This window comes from Phyllobates terribilis, unplaced genomic scaffold, assembly GCF_046119375.1.
Source record: "Phyllobates terribilis strain yellow unplaced genomic scaffold, ASM4611937v1 Scaffold_3__8_contigs__length_932513732, whole genome shotgun sequence".
Taxonomy (NCBI): Eukaryota; Metazoa; Chordata; class Amphibia; order Anura; family Dendrobatidae; genus Phyllobates; species Phyllobates terribilis.
The window spans coordinates 619,988,578-620,012,008 of NW_027362763.1; the positions used below are offsets into that span (position 1 = coordinate 619,988,578).

The 23,431-nt window shown below is 45.1% G+C and overlaps 1 protein-coding gene across 3 annotated transcripts in view; it reads right to left on the bottom strand.

Annotated features, from left to right (window-relative positions):
- Positions 1–23,431, bottom strand: part of TULP4 (TUB like protein 4) — a 589,117-nt gene that overhangs the window by 176,103 nt on the left and 389,583 nt on the right. For all 3 annotated transcript variants that reach the window (XM_073671511.1, XM_073671513.1, XM_073671512.1), the window contains one exon: positions 20,643–20,809. In XM_073671511.1, the coding sequence (XP_073527612.1) occupies positions 20,643–20,809 (167 nt within the window). The remainder of the gene's footprint in view (positions 1–20,642; positions 20,810–23,431) is intronic.

Consider the following 23,431-nt stretch of genomic DNA (forward strand, 5'->3'; position numbering starts at 1 on the left):
TCGCTGTGACGGCATCCAGATGAGCCGACAATGAACTCAGCTCACCTCCTGGACGTCCGTCACTGACAGCGTGGGAAACTTCTACTGCGCATGCGGGGAGCAGGAGAATTTTCTCACGCTGTCAGTGACGTGCATGAGGTGAGCCGAGTTCATTGGACATGATCTCGGCTCATCTGGATGCCGTCACAGTCAGACACTGAGGAGCACAAGCATGCCTGCGCTTTTCAGTGTCTGCCGCATGGCAAGCTGAACGGCAGCGTTCTGCTGCGGTGCAGCCTGTCATGTGAATGTAGCAGAGCTGGACCCATCCTGGGAACCATGGAGAGGTAAGGATGAGGTTGCTTTATTATTTTACTTTTATTGCAGGAGATCGTTGGCTTCAGCTGGAATGGGCGTGATGGTAAGTATGGTTTAATTTAGAACATTAAAAAATTGTGTCTTTATTTCAATTAAAGGACTTTATTCTGGGTGTTGTGTTTTTTTTAATTACTTTACTAGAAATTCATGGTGGTCATGTCTAATATTGGCGTGACCCCATGAATTTCGGGCTTAGGGCCAGCTGATAATGCCAAGCTGGCCCTAACCCCTTTATTACCCAGTGAGCCACCGCACCAGGGCCCTGGATGAGTTGGGTACAGCGCCAGAAGATGGCGCTTCTATGAACGCGCCATTTTCCGGGGTGGCTGCGGACTGCAATTTGCAGCGGGGGGGGCCCAGAAAGCTTGAAATAATTAAAAAAAAAAGGGCTTCCCTATATTGTTGTGTCCGGCCAGGTACAAATAGGCAGCTGGTGGTTGGGGGCAGCCCGTTCCTGCCTGCTGTACCTGGCTGGACACAAAAATATGGCGAAGCCCCACGTCAACATTTTTGGGAAAAATGAATTACAAAATTAATAATTTAGGGACTGCATCTTTATTAACCCCTCAATTGTCATTTAGTGTTAAAATAAAGGATTTTTTAAAAAGAAAATTGGCGTGGGATCCACCATCATTATAGTCTCTAGCGGAGGTTAAGCAGACGGCTGGGGCAGATGTTTGAAGTCTGGGAAGGGGGTAATACCCACGGAGCTTCCCAGGCTACTAATATCAGCCCCCAGCTGAATACCTAGCCTTTACTAGCTATTAGAATGGGGGACCCCCCCAAAAAATGACGTGGGGTCCCCCCTATTTTAATATGTTTATGAGTGACAGTTTTCCTGCTATATACCTGCATGTCATAAGAATTTAAATTAAAAAAGGACCATGTTAAATTCAAATCTGTTTTTTTTTTTATTTTTACCGGTGTTTGGTATGCGTTGGAAAAGGGGTAGTCTTATACGGTGAATATATCCTAAACTCTATATTTTAACAGGAAAGTAGGGGGGTCGTCTTATACACCAGGTCGTCTTATACGCCGGAATATACGGTATATGTAATGCAATATATCTAATTTCTTTAGGAAGTAAATTTGCATCCAGAGATAAGAGATAAAGATGTGGAGGGATTTCTTTCAAAGAATTATCGAGTTCCTTCAACAGTTGAAAGATTTCTTTCCAGAGCATTAATATGAGATTTATAAGTCAATTCAATCGCTTTTTCCAATTTTCTGGAACAAAATGCATGTTCAAGTCTTTTTCCCATTTTATTATGTGATTTGACTTCTCAAAGGATACATCAGAGTTAAATATAGCGAATACGTTTTTAGAATTTATACATTGTTATTTAAGATGTTACCTATAAGAGTACTTATTGCTCTCAGGAGGGATAATGGGAGAAAGAGAGTTTGGTTCTAATATATTTCCTAAATTCAAAAAAATTGTATAATTCCTTTTTTGGAAGATTATGTGATAATCTAAGTGATTAGAAACGAACTATTGTATCTAGTTTAGGGCCAATAATCAGAAAAGAGCAATTTCTGATCCCATTTCTCAAATGGAAAGTTGGGTAGAGCTGTTTGAAAGATAGAAATTGGAAGAAAGGTTGCAACTTGTATGTTTTGTTAACTTTTCTAGCTTTTTCCATATCGAGATAGTTGAGTATAACATTAAATTATCCGACAACAGAACAGTAGCATCAGGTAAATATGAGAGAATCACAGAAGATAAAAGTAGGTTTTTAGTATATGATCTTTCCATTACTGCCCAAGGAGATTCTCCATATTCTGGAAACCAGTTCTTGCTTTGAATTAAAATATTGGTTTCATAATATGCTTGAATATTGGGTAGGCCAATGCCTCCTTTTAATTTTTGAATAGTAAGGTCTTTGCTATTCTGGGATGTTTGGTCTGCCAAATATATTGGGATAATTGTTTGTGAAGTTTTTGCATCCAGACATCTGGAATTTGTACTGGGATAGTCCTAAATATATATTGAAGCTAAGGTAGGATCATCATTTTATATAAAATGACTCTACTGAGCCATGAAATATTGTTTTTGTCGAATTTATCAATTGTGGTTTTGAAATGTTAAGTAAATTGTCGTCTAGTATTTTGTATGTTGGGTTTGTAATAATGATCCCTAGATATGAAATACTGGATTTTTCCCACGGGAAAGTAAACTCTTTTCCTATAGATTTCATTAGTTGTGAATCCAGGAAAAAACTTATAATTTTTCATTTTTTAACATTGATTTTGTAAAAAGAAACTAAAGAAAATTATTTTATTACTGATAAAACTGATCTTAGGCTAAGTGTCCACGATGCAGAAATGCTGCATTTTTTTTCAGCATCTCCCTGGCAGGAAAAACTCATGTGGATTTTACATGCGTTTTTCCTGACAGGCAGAAGCGTTTGTCAAGTGTTCTTCACTTGCATTTCTGCATGCGGGTTATTAAGCGCTTTTCCAAGTGATTTTAGCATCACTTGGAAAGTGCTTGACAACTTTGTCACACTATATAAATCCATGCAACCGGCATGGATTTTATATAGTGTGACCAAGTTAATAGTTAAAAAAATAACAAAATGGTAAAAAATAAAAGATTATACTTACCTTCCGATGGCCCCCGGTGTTTTCTTTGCTCCACCGTGACCCATACAACAGACCGGACGGAGCGGAGAAAACACCGGCGGCCATCGGAAGGCAAGTATAATCTTTATTTTTTATTTTAAATTCTTTTTTTTTAACAGATTCTTTGGTACCCGAGTCTGGAGGAGAGTCTCCTCTTCTCCAGACCCGGGTACCATTCGCACATAGAATCGTATAATATGCATATGTGCTCACGCAGATATTATGCTTTTCAATGCAAGTCAATGGCAGCAATTACACTGTGTGTCTGCAAAATTAATGGACATGCTGCGTATTTTTCCGCAATGATAATTGGGGACCATGGGGCACATATTACCAAGCGTTTTTTAAGCGTTTTCGCTGCGGAAATTCCACGGCAAAAACGCTTGAAAAAAGCATTGTGAGCACACAGCCTTAGTGAGTTGATAGGGTCTGTAATAGTTATTAAGGTATCGTCCGTGATTCATAGTTATGCCTTTTATCAGATTGTTGACTCATGGCTTCGACAAAGGGCTCCATTATCAATGCGAAGAATATTGGAGATAAAGGACATCCATGACGAGTACCATTAGATATGTTAAAATTTCTATATGGATAGTTATTGACCAAAACATTTGCCGATGGATTAGAGTATAAAGCTGTGATTGCCTTTAGAATCTGTTCCTGATATACAAATTTTATTTAAGTTGCAAACATGAAATTTCAGTAAACTCTATCAAATGCCTTTTCGGCATCTAGTGATAAAATTATGGTTGGGGCTTTCTTTTTTCCACAGATAATAACAGGTTTCGAATCCTTGTTCTGTCTGAAGCCTGTCTACCTTTGACAAAGCCTACTTGATCTGAATGGTCTAGGTGAGGAATTATTTCCAGGAGTCTCTCAGAGAGATTAGTTTTGAAAAAACTTTTATATCAGTATTTAAGAGAGACATGGGTCTATAATTTGGGATTTCTTGGAGATTGCTATCTTGTTTAGGGATGACTACTATGGTAGCATGCAAAGATTCTTTTGGGAATGAGGCCTTATTTGTAGCATAGTTAAACATAGCAGATAAAGGAAAAGATAGGTGATATTTAAATATTTTATTGTATTCATTAAGAATGCCATTAGGGCCTGGGTATTTGTTTTCTTTTAATTTTTTAACTGCTGCTTCTGTTTCATCTGTGGAAAAGGTGGAAGTTAACAGTTTAATTTGGTCATGAATTAAATGAGGTAGATTAATTTTTGAAAGGAATTGATTGATATTTTTAGGATTTGGTTGTGTTGTATTCGTATCTTCTTTTAAATTATATAATGAAGAATTGAAAGTAGCAAATTGTTAGGGGCAGGCAAACTAGGCATTTGCCTAAGGCCCTCATCCCCTAAGTGGCGCCTGCCCTTAGCGCAGTGGTGGCGAACCTATGGCACGTGTGCCAGAGGTGGCACTTGGAGCCCTCTCTGTGGGCACGCACGCCAGGCCTGCTGCTGCACTGTGCTCCGCTCCCATGTTCAAATGCATTTGCGTCTTCTAGACACGAATACATTTGAACAGTGCTGCGCCGGGACTGAGGGAGAGGAGCGCCTATCAGCCCTGGGTGTGACGTGCAGCAGTGTGATGACGTCATCCAGCTACTGACCTCATCACACTGCTGCCTGCGCCGGAGCCGCAGAGGAGCAGGGACAACACGCTGTGCGTAGGGAATTGTTAAGAGCTCTAGCAGGAGATTGGCTAGAGGCAGTGTGTGGGGATGGTGGGCTGCTTTATTTAGAGGGGCAGTGTGTGTCTGTGTATTTTCCAGAAGGCTGAGTGTATGCGTATGTGTATATTTTGCAGAGAAACTGTGTGCGTATATTTTACAGAGGAACTGTGTGTGTGTGTATGTATATATATAAATTTTGCAGAGGAACAGTGAGAGTGTGTGTAAGTGTTCAGGACCAGTGTCAGCACCCAAGCAAGTGCCGGAGCCCTGGACAAAGAGGGGGGGGACCCACTCACCGTCAGGGCCCGGGCTGCTCCTTAGCAGCTGTGCAGGGCCGCCAGCGCTGCTTGATTGCGGTCAGTTAAACAGAGCTGGCTGCGCACAGTGCACTGTGCGGCTGTGTCTGCTACTAATGGCGCAGCCAGGGTTGACGCACAAGCAAAATTAAAGGTGCAGTGCCGAACCAGCTGCGACATTACTAGCACACACCGCCACACAGTGCACTGCGCGCGGCCATGTCTATTTAAGTGACGGCAATAAAGCAGCGCGCCCTCCACAGCCACATGCCAGAGGAGCTGGACGTGACACAAGCCGGGGGGAGGTGAGCGAAGCTTGTTGCCGGAGTCACCATATTAAAAAAAAGTCTGATGTGTCTGTGTGTGTGCATGTATGATGTGTATGTTTATGTATGTCAGTGTGTATGGCAGTGTATATATTTATGTGTTTTTGTGAATTTGTCTTCAAATATGTCTTGGTGTATGTTTGCGTATGTGTATGTGAGCGCATGTCTGCGTACTGTGCATGTGCGCTTGTCTGCGTACCGTGCATACATGTCAGCGTACTGTATTATATGTGTGCATGCCTGCATATGTGAAGGATGAGGTGGCAGGCTGAGCCCTGTGTTCAGCCGTACCGTATATTTCTCTGCCGTATTTGTGCATCATGAATCGTAGTATGTGTTAAAAGGGCCCACTGAGACACTTTCGCCCTGGACCCACAAAAACCTGGAGCCGGCCCTATGTGTGTGTATATATTTTGCAGAGGGGCATTATTTGTGTGTACTTTGCAAAGGGCAGTGTGTGTGGGGAGTACTTGGAAAGTCTCCTGCTTCAGCTCCAAGTTAAATTGCCTTGTTGACACTTTGCAATAAATAAGTGGGTTTTGGGTTGCCGATTGGGCACTCTGTCTCCAAAAGGTTCGCCATCACTGCCCTAAGGCAATCATTATCTTTTTCCCCTGCGTGTATACTGAGCCTGTATCTAAAGTAACATGCACTGTACAAATGAGATCACAGAGAGTCAGAATGGGAGCAGTCCCAAATATTCAAAAAACTGGGCCCCCGGAATAAAGAATTCACAACACCATTCACCTAGTCCCCTCTAATCACAGAAAGAAAGGAGGGAAAAAAAATCAGTATGAGAAATCCTTGGGTGGCTGACAAGGATCCCTACTTTTCAATAGGAGAATTAACAATTGTAAAAGAAATATAGGCTTGGAATACAATAGTTTGTTTTATTAAATGTTGCATTTTTAGAAACTTAATTATAAGTTAATCTATCGAGTATTATTGGTGGACGTAAAGTTGGTATAAATGTATTTTCTTTAGTTAATAATAGGTAATAGAATGTTTTTACCAGTTTAAACAGATCAATTTTTTTAGAAAAACTCCTGTTTTTATTCTAGACTTGGATGTACCCATTTACCCTTGTAATCCCCTCTCCTTAAAAATGTAGCACCCTGAGGATTCGGCTGCTACAGGGGTATTGCACCTCAAGCCAGAGGTGTGGTATTCCACTCCCGGGTAAGGATGGAGCGTGGAACTGAGCTCAGTTAGCTGCATGCACTACACACATCCCATTTCCGGGGAGCAGACCGATGGTACTCCCACTAGAGAAATGTGCAGGTACAACAGTGTCTGTTCCTGGCTGGAGTGGGAGGGGGGTGGAACATCCCAGTAGTGTAGGGGCAGATAGGGGGAGCAGTCTGGGTAGTGCTAGGAGCTCATTGGGTGCTGGTCACCTGAGCTCACACATAGAGGGAGTATATAAGGTGGGCACCATCTTAGATCAGGGTCAGTCAGTGAGACATCAGTCTTTGCAGAGGAGTCTTTTGCAGAAGGCTGGTCAGTCTGTCAGTCTTTTGCAGAGCAGTGGAGGAAAGCAGAGGAGCAGAGCAGCCCCAAGGCCCAGAGAGAGAGAGGAGAAAGAAAGACCCAGAGGGGGAGAAAGAAGGAACTCCAAGAGCCCAAATTAGACCAGAGGGTGAAGAGTTGGCAACAGGGTACCGGATCCCAAGCTGGCAGAGGCTACAGCACACCTTAGCCAGGAACCGGAGGTCGTGGGCAGGATCGATCTGCCACGATCACCCACTATATCCACCCGGAAGGCAGATCATGCATAGGGTCAGGGAACCCAGAGACAAGGGTTTACCACCAAGAGGCCCAAGGGAGCCGGACATAGGTGGATCCCTGGTGGGGAAGGCCAGAGACGAGGACAGGACAGAAAGGGAGCTCAGAACCACGCTCCAGAACTACTTGGGGGTTGGCCGAGTCCAGGACCTGGTGGACGCAGCACGGCTCGGGTGGTCACTCAAGGCCGGAGTGACCGGTACAAGAACAGCAGTAAGTAAACAAACCCTGAACTGCACAGCCCGACTCTGACTCTCATTACCATCCTCACTGCACCTCCACAACCACCATCCTCTGCACCTGACCCCCTGAGGCTATACCCCTCCCGTTGGGGGTTATACTACCTGGGCTGCACAAACACCATCAGCCTCAGCGGACCCTGCTGCAGCGGCGGCCGTAGTGACCGCAATTCAACGGGTGGCGTAGTCGACATAAAGAACTTTAGTAACATCAGCAAGGACTGCCACACACTAAGCTTGACACCCTGGGCACGGACCGGGTCACAGCCACTCGGAGACTACAACCCCCATCTGATCCGGCTCCGGGTATCCCCAACAACACTGGCCCAGGGGGCGCGTCAACTTTGGCGTAGTCGGCAGGATAACGTGCCCGCAACAACCGGGTACTGCGTGCCTGAAGAAAAGTTCACCGTTACCTTAAAAAGAAGTCTCCTGTCGGTTCCGGAGGGTCCCCGCCATCGGGCCCCATCACAGGTCGTTTCCCGCCGGTTGTCCGCCATTTGCAGCTTTTTCCCGCCATCCATGGAGTTTCCCGCCACTGGGAGACGATTCCCGCCATTTCCAAAGATTTCCCGCCTTGGAAGAGCGGACGCCATTATGGGCGTGCCAGAGGGTGGCAAAAGGCCACCTCCCATCGTGGGCCAGGTCGAAGAATGGCGCCAAAAGCGGAAACCGCGCCCACCAACAGAGACTGTGATGCTGGAAGTGTCCATCAGCGTGAGAGAACTGCCCCTGGAACTGAAGTTGCCCCGGGACCACCCTCGATGTGGGCGGAGACAGAACAAGAGAACGAAGATTGGTGCAGCTTGGAGCAGTCTGGAGAGAGCGCACCCGGAGACAAGACGCCTGGAAGAGAGTCCAGGGAAAGCACACCCGGAGATGGAGGGAGAGCCAGGCAGCACCGACCCAATGGTCAGGAGCCTGATGCGGGCCGCCACTCCAGGCAGCACCGACCCAGTGGTCAGGAGCCTGTTGCAGGTCGCCACTCCAGAAGGCCTGCTGGAGATCCTAGCACAGCTCCCCCGAGACCGGGAGTGTGCACAGACTGCGCTGGAGGGCCTCGCACAGAGGTTGGCCCGGGTGCAACGAGAGACGTTGGCGGAGTGGAGCCGAGAGATGGCCCAGCAGACCGAGACTCGTCAGCGGAGCACGCCACCCGAGACGAGGAGACAGACCGCCTCTGAGGATGGCGCAGGAGGACTGAAGGCCGGAGACGGCGCCGAGAAGGGAGCCGAACGAATGGAGGCAGGTAAAGGGGACGTCTATACCCCGAGCCGGGAAACCGCGTGCCTGCCCCAGCTCCCCGTCGCAGAGCCCGAAGTACCCCCTGCCGTGCCCGTCGCTGCAACGTCACCGCCGCAGACTAGGCCTCAAACGGAAGCCGCGACCCCTGTGACGTCACACGCCTCGACCCCGAGCGTGGCCAAGCAGGAAGTACCATCGGCCTGGTCGCAAGGCCTAGTACCCCCGGGCGCCGCAATACCAACAGCGCCCCCTACCTCCGCGGAGCCCCCGGCCTGGTCGCAGGGCCAAGTAACACAGGGCGCCGCCGTTCTTACGGTGCCCTTTACTTTCAAGGTGCCCCAGGCCTGGTCGCAAGGCCTGGTTAACCCGGGCGCCGCTACCACCACGGCGCCCATAACACCTAAAGTACCGCACCTGGGTGAGGACCTGTTCGCCCAGCATACGTGCCCGGATGGGCAGCCCTTCGTATGGCCCCAGGAATACATCCAGCTGGAGCTGCAAAAAGCAAGGGCCATGTGCGAACCCCTGATCCCGGCTCCAAAGCCCATAAAGAGGATCTCGCCCCCGCTAGAAGAGACCCAGTTTGAGTGGGATCCCACCGGAGAAGACCTCATGGGGTTCACTCAGGAGACTCGGGCAGCCGCAGCGGAGCGTGCAGAGTGCTGCCGCCAGCAGCTCGAGGTCTTTGAGAGGGAGCGGAGAGAGAGGCGGGTCCGGGAACAACAAGCCCAAATAAGGAGTGCGGAGCAGAAGAGCCGGACCAGGAGAGACCCCCGTGCAGCGCATGGTCCCCGTACCATCGGGACTGTGATAAAGTTCAATCTGCAGCATGGGTGGGGTTTCATCAGGGATCACCGCACCCCAGGCGACGTCTTCGTGACCAGGAGAGACGTTGAGTCCCACCTACCGGAGGGACACAGAGGTCGTGACCTGTACGTAGGGGACGAGGTCACCTTCACCCGGCACAAGTGTGCCAAAGGACCCTACGCCCTCCATGTGCATCGCCTGACGGAGGAGGAGCTGCGGTGTGAGGAGGAGCAAGAGGACCCGGACGGGTCTGAAACTGAAACTGTCCACAAAGAAAGAGCAGGAGGACGCCGTCATTGAGTACGGTAGTGAAGAGACTGTATAAAGTTACCCGTCAGGGTATAAGAACTGTTACTGCTGCTAGTTAAAATATAGTCCCCGTTGGGACCAGCAAATTGAACTGTTAACCCCGTGTGTCCCTATTCCCACTGACCGAGGACTGAGAGCGGTCAATCCTCCCTAATACCTGGCCGAGGACTGAGAGCGGCCATATCCCCTTGTATATAGTTGCGCTTCCTAAAGCGCCCCCTACCGGTTTTATAGGAAACTGTTTTCTCCAAGAGAGACTGTCGCACTTTACCCGGTCACAAGTTGCACCGTGACCGGAGGAACCAGAAACAAGAATGTTTATATGAAAAGTTTATTGCTGCTGATGATGTTTTATATGTTTTATATGTTTATGTTTATGAAAAAAAAATTGTATGTTTTGGATGTTTTTGTTTATATCTTACAGCCCGAGGACGTGCTGTGATTTACCAGGGGGGAATGTAGCACCCTGAGGATTCGGCTGCTACAGGGGTATTGCACCTCAAGTCAGAGGTGTGGTATTCCACTCCCGGGTAAGGATGGAGTGTGGAACTGAGCTCAGTTAGCTGCATGCACTACACACATCCCATTTCCGGGGAGCAGACCGATGGTACTCCCACTAGAGAAATGTGCAGGTACAACAGTGTCTGTTCCTGGCTGGAGTGGGAGGGGGGTGGAACATCCCAGTAGTGTAGGGGCAGATAGGGGGAGCAGTCTGGGTAGTGCTAGGAGCTCATTGGGTGCTGGTCACCTGAGCTCACACATAGAGGGAGTATATAAGGTGGGCACCATCTTAGATCAGGGTCAGTCAGTGAGACATCAGTCTTTGCAGAGGAGTCTTTTGCAGAAGGCTGGTCAGTCTGTCAGTCTTTTGCAGAGCAGTGGAGGAAAGCAGAGGAGCAGAGCAGCCCCAAGGCCCAGAGAGAGAGAGGAGAAAGAAAGACCCAGAGGGGGAGAAAGAAGGAACTCCAAGAGCCCAAATTAGACCAGAGGGTGAAGAGTTGGCAACAGGGTACCGGATCCCAAGCTGGCAGAGGCTACAGCACACCTTAGCCAGGAACCGGAGGTCGTGGGCAGGATCGATCTGCCACGATCACCCACTATATCCACCCGGAAGGCAGACCACGCATAGGGTCAGGGAACCCAGAGACAAGGGTTTACCACCAAGAGGCCCGAGGGAGCCGGACATAGGTGGATCCCTGGTGGGGAAGGCCAGAGACGAGGACAGGACAGAAAGGGAGCTCAGAACCACGCTCCAGAACTACTTGGGGGTTGGCCGAGTCCAGGACCTGGTGGACGCAGCACGGCTCGGGTGGTCACTCAAGGCCGGAGTGACCGGTACAAGAACAGCAGTAAGTAAACAAACCCTGAACTGCACAGCCCGACTCTGACTCTCATTACCATCCTCACTGCACCTCCACAACCACCATCCTCTGCACCTGACCCCCTGAGGCTATACCCCTCCCGTTGGGGGTTATACTACCTGGGCTGCACAAACACCATCAGCCTCAGCGGACCCTGCTGCAGCGGCGGCCGTAGTGACCGCAATTCAACGGGTGGCGTAGTCGACATAAAGAACTTTAGTAACATCAGCAAGGACTGCCACACACTAAGCTTGACACCCTGGGCACGGACCGGGTCACAGCCACTCGGAGACTACAACCCCCATCTGATCCGGCTCCGGGTATCCCCAACAACACTGGCCCAGGGGGCGCGTCAGAATGTTTTTACCAGTTTAAACAGATCAATTTTTTTAGAAAAACTCCTGTTTTTATTCTAGACTTGGATGTACCCATTTACCCTTGTAATCCCCCCTCCTTAATAAAATTTGCTGTTGTCCTTCTTGCCCTTCCCCTGCCTATCTCTCCGCTTACAATAAATAATATGTCTTAAGCATAGTAAAATAGTATTAAGAGAAGATGTACTTAAAAGATGGAAGTGATGATAAGCCTCATGCACAGTTTGTTATTGTTGTTAAAAAAAATTGTTTTTTTTTTCCTTTTCTTTTTTTGGAAAAATAAATAAAAATGTATTGAAAGAGACCGGGAGCAGTGAGAACAGTCCTCCAATCAGAGTGCAGGGAGTGAGTCATGTGACCGCTCTTCTGCAGTCTGTGGAGGAGAGGGGGAGGGGAGATTTCTCACCCAATCCTGGCTCAGCGCGCTCCTCCAGAGAAGCCATCAGCTCCGCAGCAGCCAGACACAGCGGGGGTATGCTCTGACAGTGTGAGCTCAGCTCACTGTCTATACTTGTCTGCTTCTAACTGGGAGGAGCCTGACAAGGCCAGAGGCCAGGACTAGAGTGCATAAACAACACAGCAAACAAGCAGGCTGATAACAGAGGACAGTAGAACAAGTGCTGGATCACAAGGAAGACAGACACAGGGAGTGACAGGCTGATAACAGTGAACACTAGAACACAGGCACAAGGGGTGGATGGCAAGCAAATGACAGCACACAAGCACAAGGGTTGTGAGGCAGACAACAGAGGACAATAGCTCACAGAATGAGACAAATGACAGAGAATGAGATCACTGGATGAAAAAATAAGCATATAAATGGTCAATATGTCAGGAAATAAGAAGCGGATAACAGAGAACACTAGTAGTAAAGAAAATAGGGTAAGAGGTGCTGAGCAGGTTCCCCGGATATAGGGGTTGTGTGGCCACTATGGGCCCGATTCACCGTCTCCTGCCTTGACTGACTGACATGGCTGACGTCTCCTATGTCATCCACAGTTTGTTTTTCTCTCGCACCTGCACAGGAGGGAACAGGAGCTGCGCCGTACCACAGACTGTGAGTGAGATAGGAGACGTCAGTCACATCAATAAAGGCAGGAGGACGGTGATTGTGGGGTCAGAGAGGCAATGAGTACGGTCCATACATCCGACTGGATGGTGCTGATCAGCTTACAACAAGGAGAATGAGAAGTTATTTTCTTAGGTTTGCGGGCCGCTGGGATCTTGCAGGATGCCTTTTAAATACAGCTGAAAGCTGGTGACTACAGGTTATACAGATTAAAGGTACAGCCAGCATCTATAAGCCCTCTGTTACAGTATTCTAGTATGCTCTATATATGTCCCCAATCCCCTATGCAAGGCACAAAAAAGAGCTTTTATTATACTCCCAGACAACGCGGTGAGGTCCGATAGGCATCTCTGGTCTTGATCCGGCGCCTCCTCTCTTCTTACAATCATCATCCTCCATTTCTGCTTCATGTGGTCCTACGTCATCCACACAGTGTCCTCCATCACGCTCCTGTGCAGGCACACTTCTCTCTGACCTGCCGAGGGCAGAGCACAGTGCTGTAGTGCACATGCGCCAGCTTTACTTGAGGGTCATCTTTGGCCTTACCTGGCATATGCGTACTACAGTACTTTGTTCTGTCCCCGGCAGGGCAGAGAGAAGTGTGCCTGCACAGGAACACGATGGAGGTCACTGAGTGAATGACGTAGGACCACATAAAGCAGCGATGGAGGACGGCGATCGGAAGGAGACAGGAGGCGCCGGATCAAGACCAGGGACGTCCTTCAGACCGGACTGCGCAGGAAGTGATATAAGATGGCAACTGGACATGTCCTTGAGGGGAGATATGTATTGCTGGGGATGGTAACTTCAGTGATGTAAACCAGGAAACATGCTTCAGCACAAGTAGTGCTGAAAGGGTTAATTAGGTGCATCAGGGCTGGTTTTTATGAGCAGTCATAAGAGGTGATTGGCTGCTCACTTATCCCCACCCCAGGGCGTGTGTATAAGATGGAGACCAAGTGTCTCATTCAGTGTCTGTGGCTGGAGGTGTGGAGACCTCCAGCGTGTCTGTGCTAAAAGACACTGACTGTGATCGGGCGAACCTGCAGTAGTATATGGACTGTTTGTTTTCCTGTTTTGTTACTTTGTGCCTCACATGGCTGTGTTTTGTTTACTTTGAACATGCAGTTTATGAAGCACGAATAACCTGCCTTGGACATTTTAAAGAGACAGTGTCCTGTGCCTACCTCTAACGTGGCTGAGTGAGTACCAAACCCTACAGTGAGTATAATAAGAGGTCTTTTTTGTGACTTGCAGTGCTGATTGGGGACTTACTATAATATTCTGTATCTTTGCTGTAAAAGAGGGCTTAAAGATGCTGACCATACTTTATATGGGGAAAAACTGGTGACAAGTTCCCTTTAATATATTTGTCTAAAACTGACCCTCCATCTTTGAGTCCTTCACATGAACAATAATGGCTTTCCCCTTTTTATAGATAAAAAAAACATTTTTCCTGGAGTCACCCAGTTATACATAGTTTTCACAAGACTGCTGTGTAATGGTGCAATATGTTAGCATTTGGGGCCTCTGTTTTAATTTTGCCCATGGCCCCACTTAGTCTAAAACCAGCCCTGCATGGGGATAAACATAACTAGTGTTTGCAGTTTTAGTAGAGATTATTCTTGATTTCAATCGCTGTTGTCTTACTTTATTAGCCATTGATTTACTCATTTTATTTAGTTTGATGGAGTTCATTAAATTATCATATTCGTCCATCAGCAACTGTTTTAGTTCGGATCTTAAGCTTAATAATATAGTATGAGATTCGGCTGTCTGATTGTTCTGTTTTTTCTCTTCTTCATTTATTTTTTGTGAGTGATAGCTTGAATACTTACCTTAGGTTTTTTCCTGTGTTGGACATTCAGTGGTATGAGAACACCCCTGATGACTGCCTTGTGGGCATTCCATAATGTTGATGGGGAGATATCAGGAGCGGCGTTTTCTTGAAAGTACAGTTTTATGGCCTTATCAATTTTTTCCCTAAAAATAGGACAATGGGGGAGAAAGGAGTTACATCTACATATTCAGTTATTGTGTCTTTGGGAATCCGTCGTCTTCAAGGAGAAAACTATTGGGGTGTGATGCCACCAAGTGATATTTCCTATGTTGATATCCTTAAATTTCTGAAGAGAGTGAATGTTGGTCAATACCAGATCATTTCTAGAATAGGTTTTGTGTTTATGAAAATAATAAGTGTATTCTCTAGAAGAAGAGTGCAGACATCTAAAAACATCAAACATCTGTTCTTTTATAATCCAATTCCTTAATGTTAACTTTTTACTTTTGGTTGTGGTCGTGGAGTCTATGCTTTAATCGTGTATAATATTAAAATCCCCGAATATAATAAGATTACCTTTTTGGATTTTCTCCATTAGTTTAATAAGAAATTATATCTGGCCTCTATTAGGTGCGCATTTATTATCTAACGTATAGGTTACTGTGTTGGTGATACATATAAGGACGTGAAAAGGGCCGTTAATGTCCACCGTTTCTTTTAATAATTGAAATGAGACGTTGTCCCGAATGGCTTACACAACTCCTGCTTTTTTCTTTTCTGAAGAGGATTTGAATATATGGGGAAAATTTTTATGGAGAAAATTTGGTGGGCTGATTTGTGAGAATTTTGTCTCCTGAAAGGCTATTATCTCTGATTTAGAATTCTTAGCTTCCCTCCAGAGAAGTCCTTTAAAATTTAAGGATAAAATATTTAATGCCATTTGAAGATTAAGTACAGAGATTTAATTTTGCCAGATAAATATCAATCAGAGTAACCTTAAATGTATTAAAACAGCAAATACAAAGAAACATATACCTATAACCTTGAAACAAAACCTTAACCAGTGAATATCCAGGCTCTGATACGTTTCAGATGACCTGGTGATGTAGGCCGAGAATCGGATGTCTCTCGTATACCTCATCCTAAAGAAGGGGGGGGGGGGGGGGGGGGGGGGGGAGTTCGGCAAACTCTGCCCATGAGTCCTGGAATTAGGATAATACAAACAAAGAATCAAAGAAAATAATATCAGAAGACTTTGCATGGAACCTGAGAGGTAAAATCAACCTAAGAATCATCATTATCTATACAATAAGGCTTATTTTTACACCTACATATGGTGTCGCTCGAGAGGCTCTTGGTTTCTTTTATGGTGTGGGTTGCGTTCATATGCGGGTATATTATGATGTTTCAAAAAGTTACAACCCTCTTCTGGGTTATGTAGTACGTGTGATTTTCTGCTGAAAAACACAATAAGCTTAGTGGGAAATCCCCATTTTTAGGAAATATTATTATATCTTAAGATGGTGGTTATTCCTGTAAAGGATTTCTTAGCGCTTAGAGTGTTTTTTGGAAACTCCAGGAAAACGTTAATTGTTTCATAAGGAGGTGGTAAATTCTTGTGTTTCGTAAGATCGTCCAATAGATGGTCTTTTGTCTGGAAGAAGTGGAACCTGGCAATCACCTCTCTTGGGACTTCCTTTGAAAGAAAACTGGGCCTGTGCAGTCTATGGACACAGATGATGGTTAGGTCAGCATTAGAAGATGTTGGCAAAGTTTTATGGAGTAGTTCTTAAATGTATGGGATGAGATCCTCGGGAGATACATTTTCTGAAACACCTCTAAGTTTAAGATTATTTCTCCTATTGCAGTCTTCTAAGTCTGTGAGCTTTGCTTTTAATGCTTTTATTTAATTTATTAGTATATAATTATCCGCTTCCAATGTGTTTTTGTTTCGTGGCCATGGATTAAGTTTTCTTATCAGTATCTAAAATTTTTGGATTCATAACATCTATTGATGTATATAAAGCAGTGAACTTGTTAATTATGTTTACTTGTTGGATGGAGAATGTCAGTAGACCTAATAAATATTTTTCAGAGGCCAATAGGTTCACTGTATTTCCAGCAGAAGGAGGAGATTGATAAATGTCACTATTTATATTTGTAGATATAGGCGTAAAGGGGATAGAATATAAAGAAGAAGGACTTATATTATCCAATCTGGGTCGCTGTTTGAAGGGGGCCATGTTGGGAGAGAGAGCCTCAGTCATCTTCTGTATCTGATGCATACATTACTATATTGCTTTTAGTATTGTCATGCCCACTAACTAATGCCTTTCTTTTGTTCCTTGCTGTGGATCCTCCTGATATAAGTGATATATCCAGATCGGTAAGGTACTAGATGTAGGTGGCTTTTTGGGAGCTGACAGGTCTATTTTACTGCCTGTCATCGTGCTCCTGCTATACCATGCGCTGGATTCAATTACCGGAGCCGCGGTTGTATCAGAGTATTTACAATGCGCTGTCAGATGTAAATGTCAGTGTTTTTCCTGTGTGCAGGGACTCTTCAGACCCCTGCAGAAAGTTCTGTACTTGAATGCCGTCTGAGCTGCCGTCTATAATATTGGCACGGCGCTCCGTGTCACCATTAAAGCTGTCAGACTGTCAGGTGTGATCTGTTATCAGAGCTGCAGCTGTCATGTAGCATGGATGTGACGCTCTGACAGAGGAAGGCAAAGGAGATTTTCCCAAGTGTAGGGTCTCTTCAGAAAACAGTGAAGAGTCCTGCTTTTGAATGGGGTGGGAGCTGCCAGCTGTGTTACTGGCACGACGCTCAATGTCACTGATGAGACATGCAGAGTTGCGCTGGGAAAGAGAGATCCTACTCACCACAGCAACTTCATTATCTGCAGGCAGCACTTGTTCTTTTCATCCTTGAGGTGGCTCCTTACTTCTAACAACAACTGGGGGTGTCATTGGATCTTGCAGGTGGGTCCTTGATGAGACTTGAAGGTCCGGATTGCTCTTTACAGGTACCGGTGCTTTAGTAGGTGGGACGATGTGTGCAAGGCCGGATGGTTTATCACTTTTGTTTACAGGCGTCCAAATTATCCCAAATGGTCCAGGGGAGGTCTTGAAGCTTTCAGGCACAATAATATGAGTCTAGGTCTTCTGATTCAGTTATAAAAGGGCATTCCAGGCTCAATATCAGCAGAGCTTTAGCAGATTGCACCCATCTTCCTGCACCCTCTGGCCATACCCCCCCTTTATCTCTCTTTTTATACATCCTACAATCTTGTTTGCTTTTCCATCCTTGTGCTTCTATCTCCCTCATTATGGTGGGTGGTTTCATTGGGGGTTTTGTCTGAATCAGTTTTGTGAGATTTACACGGAAACCCTGAGATAAGTTCTGTGCATAGAACAGAAGAATGTGATCCCAGCCTTATTCTGGAAGCAATCGAGAAAAATGTTATGTACCCCAAAATGTTACCAATAAAACCCCTAAATTATCTTGCACAAAACCAGCCCCCCACTCAGGTCCATTATCTGTCACTGGAACTATAGGGGCGTTTCCCAGTTACTAGCAGAACAATGACTCTGGAAAAGCAACATGGCTCCCACCCCCTCAAATAAAATTCAGTGAATTCTGTGCTCCCAAATCCAAATGCCCCCCTCCTTCTGAGCCCCACTGTGCTTAAAGCGCAGTAAGGGGCCACATGTTTAGAATTATTGTAGTGGAGCACTTAACAATTTAGTGGGTGAGTGTCACCAGAAGTAAAAGCTGGGTACATTGTATGGGGCCACAATGTATGGGCACTAAACAGGCATATTTCCAATTCTCCAGAAAAAAAGCACGCTGTGGATCTTACAAAATAGTCACTGCAGCCATAGATTAATTAATTGAGAAATGTAATTTCTACAAATGGGGCACTTTTGGGGTATTTCTGCAGTTCTGGCACCTTTGGGGCTCCGCAAATGTAACCCGCTAACTATTCTAGCAAAATCTGTGCTCCAAAAGCCAAATAATGCTCCTTCCTTCTCAGCCCTGACTTGTGGCCTAAGGCTACGGGCACACTATTATGATTGGGTCAGTATTTTATCTCAGGAGTGGGAGCCAAAACCAGGTGAGGAACAATCAGAGAAAAGGTAGAATAGAACCAAGTCACCAATTCTGCATTTTGCACTCCTGGTTTTGTCTCCCACTCCTGAGAAAAATTATTGACCGCATACTGACCAAATATTGACAGTGGGGTCGTGGCCTAACAGTAATTTCTGTCAACATATGGGGCATAACTGCGTACGGGAGAAATTGCGCAATAAAATATGGGTACCAGTTTCACTTATTAACCCTTGTGTACTTGACAAATTTGCATCAAATACAAAAATTATATTTTAACCACAAAAATGTAATATTTCCACGTCTTAATGTTAAAAAATTCTGTGAGGCACCTATGGGTTCAAAATACTCACTACACCCTAAGAAGAATTCCGTAGGCAGTGAAGTTTCCAATATGGGGTCACATGGGGGGGTTTCTACTGTTCTGGCACCTCATGGCACTAATCGCGCCCACAATCTATTCAAACGGAATCTGTGTTTTAAAAGCCAAGTAGCACTCCTTCCCATCCAATCCCTGGCGTGTACTCAAACAGTAGCGTACAACCACATAAGGGGTATCAATGTGTTAAGTAAAAAATTGCATAACAAATTATGAGGTCACCTTTCCCCTATTACCCCTCGTGTAAATTATAAATTTGGTGCTAAAACAGTTTTTTGTGGAAAAAAAAAAATTTTTTTGTTCTCATATCTAGAAGTTATAAAGTTTCATGAATCACCTGTAGGTTAAAAAACTTAAAACATGAATTCATTGAGGGGTCTAGTTTTGTAAATGGGGTCACATGTGGGGGGGGGGTTTCTAATGTTTTCACATGTAAGGGGCTCTCCAAATGCAACATGGCAGTCATAATCTATTCCAGACAAATAGCGCTCTTTCCTTTCCTAACCCTGCGATGTGCCCAAACAGAAGTTTTTGACAACATATGGCATAAAATCGCATTCAAAAGAAATTGAACAACAAATTATGGGGTCTGTTTTCTCCAATTATCCACTGTGAAAATTACAAATATGGGGCTAAAACAACATTTTTGTGAAAAAAAAATTGAAATTTTCAATATAACGACCTAATGTTATCAAATTCTGTGTAGTACATGTGGGTACAATATGCTCACTCTACCCATAGATCAAATCCTTGAGGGGTGTAATTTCCAAAATGGGGTAACTCGTGGTGGGTTTCCCCTGTTCAGACACATCAGGGGCTCTCCAAACGTGACATGACTAGTCTCCATTCCAAAACGTCACTCCTTTCTTTCCAAGCTCTGCAGTGCGCCCAAACAGTAGTTTTACTCCACATATGTGATATAAGCGTACTTCGGAGCAATTGCACAACACATTTTGGGGTCCATTTTCTCTTCTTACCCTTGTGAAAATAAAAAGTTTGGGGCTAAAAGTATATTTTAATGGAAAAAATGTGATTTGTTTTATTTTCACGACTCTACGTTATAAACTTCTGTGAAGCACATGGGGGGTTCAAGGTGCTCACCAGACATCTACATACATTCCTTGAGGGGTCTAGTTTCCAAAATGCGGTCACTTGTGGGGGGTTTCCACTGTTTAGGCACATCAGGGACTCTCCTAATGTGACATGGCGTCCACTCTCGATTCCAGACATTTTTGCTTTCAAAAAGGATGCTCTTTCCTTTCCGAGTCCTACGGTGCGCCCAAACAGTAACTTTCCACATATGGGGTATCGGCGTACTCAGGAGAAATTTCACAACCTATTTTGGGGTCCATTTTCTCCTGTTACTCTTGTGAAAATAAAGAATTTGGGGCTAGAGTAAAATAGAGTAAAACTTCTGTGAAAACAAGTTATTTTTTTCCTTCCATATTGCAAAATTGCTGACCAATTTTTAACCCTTCTAACTTCCTAACAAAAAAAATCATTTTTCAAAAATTATGCAGATGTAAAATAGACATGTGGTAAATGTTATTTATTAGCCATTTTGTGTGACATAACTCTCTGGTTTACAAGAATAAGAATTAAAAGTTAGAAAATTGTGAAATTTTCGGCAAATTTTCAATATTTTCACAACTAAAAGCAAATCATATTGAACAAATTTTACCACTATTATGAAGCACAATATGTCATGAAAATACAACCTCAGAATGACTGGGATCCGTTGACGCATTCCAGACTTGTTACCTCAAAGTGACACTGGTCAGATTTAAAAAATTTGGCCTGATCGTTAAGGTCAAAATTGGCTCGGTCACTAAGGAATTAAGTAGATTCAAGTATAAACCAAATTTGTTTTTAAAAAATGTTGGCTCTGAATTTTTCCTACCTGCACTGGAGTCTCCAGATTGTAGATATGTTCTCCTCGGACATTGTAGAACTTGATTATGGCACTTTTAAGTGATGGACCATTGCCAAGATCAGGTAACAGATTCTGCTTCTCCATACCTGCAACAGCTAGCAAATCTCCTTGTGTGCACCACTGAACCACTACATCTGAAAATCAAACATGCACATGAAAATCAAACTTGAAACATATACAGCAAGAAATCATTGTACATTCTTTACAGACAATTGTTTATCTGATTAACAGATCTATGTAAGAAATGCTGTGGCTATACAATCCATTTCAAACCATCTATATTGAAGGTATTCCTGCTATTTGGGTTGAGTAAAAAATATGAGGGTCTCCGATTTCTTGCTTTAATACAAACTTGTACTGATTGTGCAGCTAGGAAGGCCAGCTGCAAAGTGAACAAAGGAGAGATAGAGGGTTATGCTACTAATTGAGGAACAAGCTGCGGAGAAGGTATTCATAACAACAAACATTATCCAACAAGTAAGCCTAAGGCTATGTGCCCACGATGCAGAAATGCTCCGGATTTTTCCTGAGTGTTTCTGCATCTCCCTGGCAGAAAAAATGCATGCGGATTTTACATGCGTTTTTTCAGCCAGGGACAAGCGTTTGTCACGCGTTTTGCACATGCGATTTCGCATGTGGGTTGTCGAGCGCTTTCCAAGCGATTTTAGCATCACTTGGAAAAGTGCTTGACAACTTGGTCACACTATATAAATCCATGCAATCGGCATTGATTTTATATAGTGTGACCAAGTTAGTTAAAAAAAAAGAATAAAAATGGTAAAAAATAAAATAAAACCATTATACTCACCTTCCGATGGTCCCCGGTCTCCTTCTCCGGTGCGTCCGGTGTCTTCGGTGGCTCGTGGTTCTCTAAAAAGGACCTTCCATGATGTCATTTAGTCATGTGACAGGTCACGCGACCGCCATCATTGACGGTCACGTGACCTGTCACATGACTAAATGATGTCATGGAAGGTCCTTTGACACCACCGCGAGCAGCCGAAGAGCCAGCAGCGCCGCAGGGAGCAGACTGGGGGCCATGGGAAGGTAAGTATATGGTTTTTTTTAACTACAGATATCATCCGCACATTGAATCGTGAACTTGTATGCATGCAGATGTTATGCGGTTCAATGCAAGTCAATTGCGGCGATTTTGCTGCGATTCCGCAAAATTAATGGTAGTGCTGCTTGGATTACCATAAGAACTGGGGTGAGTATTTTGGTTCATTTAAATGATTAAAGAATGAGTCTGTTGTATTTCAAATAAAGTGTTTATACTGTATCTGTGTATTTCTTTACTTTGTTTGGCCATGAAAAGGTCTGATTGACACCTTGACATCACCAAACAAAAGAGCTAGTCCCATTCACCCAATCTTCATTAGCATTTCTATTCACATAATTTATGCGACTGCTATGAGCTTTTTTTTTAGCCTGGGAATGTGCCACTAGGCAAACATTTTCCCTGGCCATAATTAACATCTCACAGTTGGCCCCTATGTCCCCCCTCCCCGATCAGCACTCAGCAGCGCTTTGGACACAAAACACAGAGTTCTAATGCCGCACTTTTGTTGTCGATAAATGTGAATCCACTGCATATAATGACACTTCAATCGGTCAAAATCTGCAGCGGAGACTAGCGTGTCCGCTACAGAAGTTGACATGCTACGGTTCAGTTTGGGTACGTCGCCACGGTCAGGAGCCGCTTTTTTTACAACACGCCTCCGCGAAGCCCTCGATCTCCTGAAAAAAATGTAAAAAAAACCAAAACAACAATATTCCTCACCTGTCCACCGTCAACGACGTAATGCCCAGGTCCCACGACGATACGGATAATTTCTACAGCTGTGACATCAGCAATCACTGATGTCACAGCTGTAGAATAAAGCACTGTATACTGACAAGGGTGTAAAATCACCCCCTGTCAGTATTCAGGCTGCAGGGGGTCACTGGGGTTCATTAGCTGAAGATCAGCTGATGAGCCCTGGTGAGCTCGAGAGCGTGGTAAAAATCTTGTGAATCTTCTCATGCTCAGCATCAACTGATTACCGACTTTAGCAATCAGCTGATGGTCAAGTGACCATCAGCTGATAGCTACGGCACTGATCACTTGATGGTCTTGTGACCATCAGGTGATCAGTGACGTCACCGCAGGTCCTGGAAGCACACTGCGGGGTGCGAGCCCAGGAGGACACCATGGGCCGCCGGAGAGGTGAGTATGAAGGTTTATTTTTACTTTTTAATTCTTTTTTTTACACTGCCGCTTGCACGCAGGCTGGGAGAAGTAGGCTGCCGCTTCTCCCATCCACGCTGCTTTCGCTGTTATCAGCCAGAGCAGCGTATGAGAGGAGAAGCAGCCTCCTCTCCCGACCCGGGTACAAGCGGCGGCGCGATTTTGGGCCTATTGTTTTACAGTGAAACGCAACAAATCCGCATGTATAGATATTATACATGCAGGTTTGCTGCGATTCAATGCAAGTCAATGGGCGCGATTTCGCCGCAAAAAAAGCGCTTAAATTGGTTGTGCTGCGGTTTGTGCCGCAATGATAATCCGGAGCGGAAATTTCCGCATCATGTGCACAGCACATGCGGATTATAATTGCTATACATGGCAGACCTGTTACCAAACGGTTTTAATACGTTTTCGCGGCGATTTAAATGCGCGGAAACGCAATAAAACCACATCATGTGCACTCAGCTTTAATACTCATTCATCTAGATGGCTGTATATGGACCCTGATGTACAAATTGTCCATAGG